The sequence below is a fragment of the Siphateles boraxobius genome, unplaced genomic scaffold (assembly GCF_051911475.1).
Source record: "Siphateles boraxobius isolate OS27281-9 unplaced genomic scaffold, OSU_SipBor_1 5, whole genome shotgun sequence".
Lineage (NCBI taxonomy): Eukaryota > Metazoa > Chordata > Actinopteri > Cypriniformes > Leuciscidae > Siphateles > Siphateles boraxobius.
In genome coordinates this window covers 14,997,087-15,006,441 of record NW_027509141.1, presented here as the reverse complement: position 1 = coordinate 15,006,441, position 9,355 = coordinate 14,997,087, and the positions used below count along the sequence as shown (strand labels likewise).

Below are 9,355 nucleotides of genomic sequence, written 5' to 3'. Positions count from 1 at the left end.
ACTTCGATACGATACCTTGAAAAATATCGATATTCGATACCATTTCGATACCACAGAGAAAAAAACTGCCACAATATTAAGGGGGGCTTTTTTTTATTTAAAGCTAAATATAACAAGTCTAGAACATGACAATGAGGTATATTTTACATGAACAAAAATGTCCTGAGTTTTATCGGTTTATATTTTTTCATTGGACCAGAGCTAACATGATCCGTTTTGTTTTTATTACCTACTGTTATCAAAGATTAAAATATACTGTAACAAATGCCTTGTTCATTGGTCATAAATGCTGGTTAATACAATGATGTTTGATCATTAATTTGATGAACAGATTTAAATTTTGATGCAAATGACACATTTCTGAGTGCTTTAGAAATTAGAACAGAAATTTGCTGTTGGTGTATTAGCCTTAAACAACATGCTCGCCAGATTGTTTAATCTAAATAGCCCTATGTTGTTAGAAATTACTGTTGATAATTTAGGTTTTGGTCTGTTGGGTCTGTTGATAGTAGGTTTTAGGTTTTTGGTCATGTCCTTGATTTAATTTTTTTTATTCTTTTTTTAAATTAAAACTAACATCATAAAGTATGATATTTTTTTTACTTTGAGCAATTCTGGAGCTATAATTGACCCTTCTTAGGAGCCTATAAAACAAAACAGCTCCTTGGAAAAAATGAAATGTAATATTGTAGTAGTTATAAACAAAGGTTTATTTTAGTTCAGATTAGTTTGAGGGCAGCAATTGTATTCATAATGTAAAAATAAAACCGACGTAATGTTACTTGAAGGCATTATAGCCTACTATTCCTGCCAAACTTCCATGGTTGCGGTTAGTGTTACTACAGTAAATCCATGGTGAATGTTGCTGATCTGTGGACACTGGATAGTTCATTCATGGCACAATGTTTCTTCCTGGTTTCCACGTCAGTGCTGTTTGATCCGTTAATAACGGAGAAATGTGAATGTTTCTCACTAGATCTCAGCGATGTTATTACTTCTGTGGCAAATTCAAATGCTTCCTTTACTGGATCTCTTATTAGCGCTGTGTAGTAACAGTGTCGCTTGATCAAGAGCCGCGCTGCTTTGGTCCAAACTGATAAACGGTCCGTCAACCACACAATAACAAGCAGTTTCGTTCCGCTTGCATTATGTTTTCCATTTGATGTTGGGCAATGTTGCGGTGGCTCCGGCGGATTATGAGCGCGCTTACCACGCGCAACGCGCCTACATTTGAAATAACGAAATTTTGGTTGGCAGAAAAAATGGCCTACCCCCCACCCCCCTCAAAGAAAAACTCTCCGGTTCTACACGATTCACGTAAATGACCCAATTGACCAAGAAAACGGCGATTGTCGCCGAAAAGCGACAAGTTTGCAGGTGTGGAAGAGTTACAGTGTTTCTTTTAGGATTTTTTTTTAGCAGTGGGGTTAGGTCTGTCCAAACAACAAACACCCCTGATGCGGAGCATATATGCTGCTAAATGGTACCCCTGAAATTTTAGAGAAATTCTATATTATTATTAACGCATTGCAATTTACCTAAACCCATTATATTTTAGTTGACTAAACTTACTGTAGATTTAGTCGACTAAAATATTATTGTATTTCATCGACTAAAACCAGACAAAAACAATTCAGATGACTAAAATGTGACAAACTAAATGGCATTTTAGTCAAAAGACTGACTAAAACAATCAAAATTTGCTGTCAAAATTAACACTGGGTCAGACATGAAGGGGCAGAGGCTACACATCCTTACAAAGATGATGTCATGATTTAAGGCATCTAAATACATGACAACCTGAACAATGTGCAGATGTGCATTCTTCGATGCTTGGTCTTATTTACGCCTGAAAAAAAACTCCTTTATTCTGAGCTCAGAACCATTTCTGCTCTTTCTATAATGTTGCACTGTTGACTGTTACAGTACTTTTGTTTCAATATAAACCATGTTACATTCCTTTGGATAATAGTCTTTTTAACAACTGATAAATTGTTTGCTGCTTTTTTTGCAGAACACATTTATAATTATTTGATACATCCTTTCACTTTAAGGCAACATGCTTTTATTTTTCATTATTTAATTACCTATTTTTTCTTGACTTTACAGAGTACATATTTTGTACATGTTCACGTTGGAAATGTTTGTAAAAATGTAAACAAAATAGTAAAAAAGAAAAAAAGTTAATGTATTCATTGAATAAACTCATAATGAAACCAGATTGTTTGTTTTGGTTGAATGTAAAAATATTAATTTTAGGATAATTTAACTTTTTTGACAAAATTAAGACTGTTAACCTTATTCAAATAAACGGCATTGGATTAACCTTATGTAATTAACATAAGTTTATTGAAATAAATAATGTTACATAAATCAGCTCAACAGGAGCAAGATTGGACGGCCCTGGTTAGACGATGCGAAAAGTTAAAGCCCATCTTTCAAGTTGAAGATCCCTGTGAATAGACGTGTAGATAAATACTGTAGGAACTCGATTTGCGTGAAGAAATTAATCATAAATGTGCATTAAAAAAGTTTTTTAAAGAAATTGTGAGTAAAATTACTTCCGCTGTCAAAAACGCTCTGATCGGACGTGACGCAACGGCCGGTAAATCTCATATCTTCGTAATGGAGTCAGACATTGAAGAGGTTGCAGTAGGGGTTCATGTCAACTCTATCGATGGGGCCATTGCCTTATAATTATGAGCCACCTAGGCGAGAGAGGGGTCAGGCAGAGTTAAGGGGAAGGGTAAATGGACAGAGGAGAGAGATAGAGTTGTGGTGTGAGGAGAATCGGTGGAGGATTGGTCAGGTGTCTTGGTGAGTGACCACAGGCTATAGCTAATTGTGGCTAACGTTGTCTCCATGTTTATCACATTGCAGTATCTTTAATAAATCATTTTTAGCAATATTGCTGTCGACTTTGTTGTTTTTCAAGCATCCATGTATATTGTCACCACCTATGCTAGCAACATGCGTCTTAAAATGTTTAATTTAGATCCCAGATTTTCCGAACTTAGCCGGCTGTTATACTACTCCCCTAGTATTTCCGACGGACAATATGTAAATGAGCACGCATGTACTACGGAGTATGTGTATGAAATCAGTTAGTTTTCCGGTTAGGACGGGAATATGCTGTTCATGTAAATATAGTCATTGTCACAAGGATCTTTTATTGTCACGTGGACTGAGTGTAAGGCATGCAGATAAATGCGTGAGTTTATCTTGGCACATTTTGTTTAACAGGTGCTTGTGTGGTAGATGTGAGGCTATGCCATCAGCAGTGGAGAGTGTGTGCTGTAGGGAGGTCGACGCCTATTGGTCCCTTGTCCAAAACCTAGATCCCCCAGAAGACATTACCTGCCTCACACTCCATCCAGGGTTTGAAGCATCCTGTATGAATTTTGTGCTGCAGATAGCATACTTGAACTTCAGACAGGAGCATGGCCCTCTCCAAGCCAGCAGGCCAGAGTATGTTTTGAGCAAAAATTATTTCACACTGCAATTTAAAGAACCAGCTTTTCTACACCAAAATAGTAAATCCTGTTAAGCAGGTTTTTAAACTCAGTGGTTTCCATATACTTACTATAAAAACAACTTTGGTGTTGTGTAGTACAGTAGAATATCAGCCAACAGGACATTCAATATTTACCATTGGAATTGTTTACTATGAAAACATGGTATGATCAAAATGTAATTAGGTCCCAATCTCCACCACAGGCAGTTCCGATACACAGCATACAGGCAGGTTGTCCGCTGGGCGTACGGAATACTAGGCAGGGACATTAGGAAAGCCATACCTTCATGTGTTGTGTCAGCAATAAGGAGGCAGTTTGCAGAGGAGGGACACACGTACAAAGGTTTCCAGTGGCCCCACTTGGAAGACGATTAATAAATTCATAGTGAAACAAACTGTATTGGTCAAAGTTATCTTTTATTACGTGTTAAAACGCGAGTGTCGTGCGAGATGGAGGCTGACTGCCTCATCCTTGGGAACCTTCTGGAGGGAATTGGTGAGGGGGGGCGGGGCAGCAGAGGACAAGACAGCACTGCTTTCTTGTAGGGCCTGTGGTGACTTGGAGTATTCCTCTACCAGAGAGACCATCAGATTTGTTGCGTATCCTTGAGGAGAGATGTTTAGAACACATTTAATAACATGGTTGACTCACATAAAAAAAGATATTGAGAAACTAAGTGAAACTACTAATTTCTCCTTGATGGGGTGGACTACCCAGCCACCTTTCCGAAACCGCGGGTAGCGAACGGCGTAGCGTGCCTCACCCTCACTGGTTCGAGCTACATCTCTGTTGCCATTACTATTGAAATGTAGGTCTGCCAAGAGAAGTCTATAGGAGATAAGTAGATAGAACATTAGGTCTCCAAAGCTAACCCAATGCAGTGAAAAGCAACAGAAATACATGACATTAATGTTTTCAGTTCAAATGGGTCTAAGACAATGACTCAACTTTGCAATTATTTTTTTGCAAACAATATGTAATGCTGTTATCAATCAATAACATTTTGGTCCGCTATACAAGACTGCATTAGTTTTTTAGCCATAATCATTCTGTCATCATTTACCTGCTACAAAAGTATTGCAATATCCTGAATTTTTTTTTTTTTTACTGGGCAACGATTAATCGCATCCAAAATAAAATCTTGTGTTTACATAATATATGTGTGTGTACTGTGTATATTAATTTTTTATATATAAATATACACATATGCATGTATATATTTAAGAAACATTTGCATGTATATACTGTATATATAATTATACATAATTAATATTATATATAAATATAATATTTTATATATAAATAACATATTTTCTTAAATATATACATGCATATGTGTGTATTTATATATATAAAAAAATATTTATACACAGTACACACACATATATTATGTAAACAAACTTTTATTTTGGATGCGATTAATCGTTGCCCAGCACTAAAAAAAATACCTAATTTTATTAGTATCGATACTTAAGTGATTACACTACCTGCTGTACATCCCAAGAAAAGAAAACCCAGTGTGTTTGGGAGCAAAGTGCAGAATGAGGGAATGGTAGGCCTCCTGGGAGAATGTCTGATGCTGAGGCGACAATTGTCGAATATCCTTTACCAGTGCTTTCCTGGCAGCTACACTCTCCAGTTTAGCGGCTGCTGGTGATCCTGAATAAAACATGTTCTGTCATATAGTCTGTTGCATTTCATATCACAAGTAATTATTAGTACACATGGGGTTACGTATTGATAAAACCAAACTAAACTTAACAAGCACTGAAAAAAGTTTAGCCTCAAAACATTTGACATCTTTTAACATAGGCTACTATGTTGTACCTGGTTCAAGCCACTCCTTGTTTCTTGCCTCTCCTTCCGACGGTGGATGTGCGCAGCTGGTAAATGCAGGAGTGCTGTGTTCATGTATGTCCTGTACATGATTTATCATACTCTGCCATTTTGCCTGCATCTCATCTGGATCTCCTGTAGGGGTGGAAGCTGCGGTCCAGTAGAGATGGTTGATAATGGCTGGCCTCCACAGCTTCAGATCCTCACAGTCCCTCTCTTTTGCAGCAGCATCCAGTGCTTTCTGTACACCTGTTCCAGAGCAGACAAACAGAGCAGAGCAAACTAATTATTAGGAAAGTGAACTTAACTATAAAAAACAAGTCCGTTATATAGAACTACCAACATCACAATACATACTTTTCCCAATATGCCAGATGTCAAAGAAATGCCTTGTTCCTTCTGAACACATTTTCTCACGTACCCACTTGGCCACCTAAAACAAAGAACACACAAATTGATTTTATAGAATTTAGAATTTATTTTGAGTGATACTGTTCATGTCAATACTGTTAAGCTTTAGATCTCTCTTAGCATCAATACCTGCCGATTTCTGTCTGTTATCAGAGCAGACACTTGCATGTCTTGGTCCATCAGGAACTGCATACTCCGCTTTAGACCCTCTAGCTCACACCAAGAGCTGCTTGGGACTTCTGAGCTCTGTAAAATCAATTGATTATTACTGAACAGTATCAGTAATATCAGTAACTAAATCAGACACAAGATTTCTGTGTGACATCAACTTACTTGGACAAGTTGAACATCCAAAACTTTGTTAATCCGATCCTCAATCAAGGAGTAGCTACCATATTTGGCACAGTGTCCAGGAGAATCTGATCTAAGAACGTCAAAAACAGTTACATTTAGAGGTTAATGCAAAAACACACCCTCTGCTCATTCCTCCAGGCCTGCACAATAGTAGGGATAGTGTAATAGCGCTGATGGCGGAAAAAAGTGCTGGGACTTATGCACTGCAGTCCAAACAGTTTCAGCATCCTGATGGTCTGAGTAGCCATTCAACCTGAGAAGTGGATGGCACCGCTGAGTAAAAGGTTGCAGGCAGGCATGTTTCGATGCACCTTTTCTTGGTTTTGCCAGTAACGCTCATAACCACAAGTTCCGCAGGCCTGAAAGATGAGAGAAGATTCAAGACTCAAGCAGCTTTAAGATGAGGCAGTGAAATGCCTGTATAGTTAAGACACAAATAATTAATATACATACTGGACATTCACAATCTATAATTCAGCTCCTCACAGACAGTTGACAATTAAGACATTACCTGCTTAACTTTTATGAAGGTTCATGAGAGATTCCAGCTCTTCTGGTTCCTCCTCAGAGGACTCACTCAACATCTCCTCCCCTGGACTCCATGACATATCACCAGAATGGTTGATGATATCAGAAAATGACCATTCATCATTACTTTGCTCAGGACTGGCCAGTGGAGTAGATCTGCGATGCTCAAACCTTTCAGTTTGAGTCCCCACAGCCACCATCTGAGGCTTTACCTGAACAGCTTAGATGAAAGAGATTAATCTTAATAATTGTTCACCATTTATTGGTAACAACACATGCACTATCTAATGCAACCCAGTACAAAATATCTTTTTCTAACATTATGAAGTTCATAATTTTTAATGTTTACTGTCTGAAAAGTGTAAACTACAAAATAGTAACCATGGAGATCATGAAAAATGTTGACATGTAATCCTTATTTGTGATTGTATATGGCATGTATGGTGAATGCTAGATATAAGCTAACTACCTAATGAACGATGTAAACATCTTATGTTGCACTGTGATCCACGATGGACCACTACTGGCTCAGGGTCCATTGTAGAGATGTCTCCATCTCCATCATCTTCAGGATCTGAAGTGACAGTTGCACCCGCCCTGTCTTTGCTGGCAACACTCTCTCCCAAAATCTGAAAACAGACCAAAATTACAACTTTGAACTTTAAAAAATGTAGTAATTTCATGAAAATCCCCCATTCGTGTATTATTTAAAAGACTGCTAATCTTTTCAAAATAGTCCCGAGCTGCATCCCCTCGCATGTGCCCTGTTGATACCAGCTTTGATTAGTCAAAGAAAACCAAGGCAACTTCGATGTAACTAAGAAAACCATAAAACTAATATTATAAAGCATTACTTGGATGCGTTTCCAAAAAGATTATCTTATTAACTCAATAAAATAAGTGTCAGGAGGTAACTTAGAGTCCTGCGCTCCCGCCCGCCGAATTTCTGACCATTACCACCCGTTCCCGCCCGCGCCCGCCAAATTTCTGACCATTACCACCCGTTCCCGCCCGCCGAATTTCTGACCATTACCACCCGTTCCCGCCCGCGGCCGCCGAATTTCTGACCATTACCACACGTTCCCGCCCGCGCCCGCCGAATTTCTGACCATTACCACCCGTTCCCGCCCGCCGAATTTCTGACCATTACCACCCGTTCCCGCCCGCCGAATTTCTGACCATTACCACCCGTTCCCGCAACGTATGTGTTAACTTACACTCCCGCCCGCAAATTTATTCCCGCACAATAATAGAGATGCATTGATTTTGTGTCTTATCCCGTCCCGCAGGAAAAAAACACGTATTTGTATTGCTACTATTAAAGAGATTCATGGGGTTAACGTAACAAGAGTAAGCTGACGGCGTGACTTCATGGTGCCAACTTCTCAAGTCAGAACAGCTACAGTCAGCAAAAGTCATGCCAAGACTAATCCATTATAACGTCAAGAAAAATATATTTGCAAAAATTACATGCAGAGTTACATTTCGATGCAACATGTAATGTATTATAAGACTTACTGTGCAAAGCTCCCGTTTTCGACGCGCAGATTCTCTGCTAGTGCTAACGTTAACGTTAGACTCTTCACTCCCGCCAGATTTTGCTGGTGGACTTGCATGGACCGATGGCAGAGCTCCATTTGCCAGCCTAACCCACTCTCTTCGTCGAAATCCCATGCGAAATTCCATAAGATCTCCTTGGTTGTAGCAGTCCGGTGTGAAGTGTTTCTCACATACCACCGTGTGTCTTGTCACCGAGGAGGCAGCGAAATAGCTTCTCTTTGCCTGGACGAAACGTATCCAAGCACGGAAATCTTTGTGTTTCTTGTTTGGAAATCAGTGGACCCGATGACCAGACAAGTTGGAGTGGTTGCATCCAAAACAAACACAAGAATTCACCATTGTGACAATTCAAACCAACTCAACTATAACGATAACTACAAGCTCTATTTTCTGTTACCACCTCTCAGACTACGTAAATCCACACTGAGAACCAGGGCAGCAACGCCTACTTGTTTGCCTGTCGTTACGTCATATGACGCGTTCTCTGGAAAAGGGCGTTTTTTTTTAGCCTAGCTTAGAATAGGTACACTTTTTTCTTAATTTCTGCCTGTGGGTGTTGTAAAACATATGTATTCTTATGTATGTCTTTTTAAATTGACATTTTCATACAAGATTCTGTATAAATTAAGTTATACAATTAAATTGAAAGATGGCCTTTAACGTACAAATGTGAAGCTCTGTTCTACTTAACACTGGTTTCCGAAACCTTAGTGTTCCTTAGTTAAGGTTCCTTAGTAAACCTTAGTTATCGAGTGTAAATTCACTACCATTTTGCACACTCAACGGCTGTCCGAAATTGCTAACTCTTTTTCCTTCACTCCTCCGATTAACTATGAATTAAGTGAGCCATACTGTACCATGCAGTGGAAAAGCACCAGTAGCCCAATGTAGGGACGATGTGTGCACGAGGGGGAGAGCGGCCCGGATAACACTAGCGTGCACGGTTACACAAGTACTAAACATGATGGTCATTATGCAAGACACACTATTTGTTAACATGCATGATTAACACATTGTGTTAAACAAGATTAAGTTACCTTAATGATAATGACACTCATCAACGTCTTCCGTCGTCGACTCGGGCTCCTCTCCTGATCCAGAGGCGTGCCCGCGCACATGAAAGAGTGACATCAGCAGGGAACAGCCAATCG

At 39.1% G+C, this 9,355-nt stretch overlaps 1 protein-coding gene across 1 annotated transcript; it reads right to left on the bottom strand.

Moving 5' to 3' along the window:
* Positions 1 to 3,934: 3,934 nt before the first annotated feature.
* On the bottom strand, positions 3,935 to 6,719 carry LOC143712064 (uncharacterized). Its single transcript, XM_077204283.1, has 6 exons — positions 6,694 to 6,719; positions 6,096 to 6,186; positions 5,892 to 6,008; positions 5,709 to 5,784; positions 5,343 to 5,600; positions 3,935 to 4,119 (listed from the first exon to the last, which is right to left on the bottom strand). The coding sequence occupies exons 1-6, from the start codon at positions 6,717 to 6,719 to the stop codon at positions 3,935 to 3,937; spliced, it is 753 nt and encodes a 250-aa protein (XP_077060398.1).
* Positions 6,720 to 9,355: the final 2,636 nt, after the last annotated feature.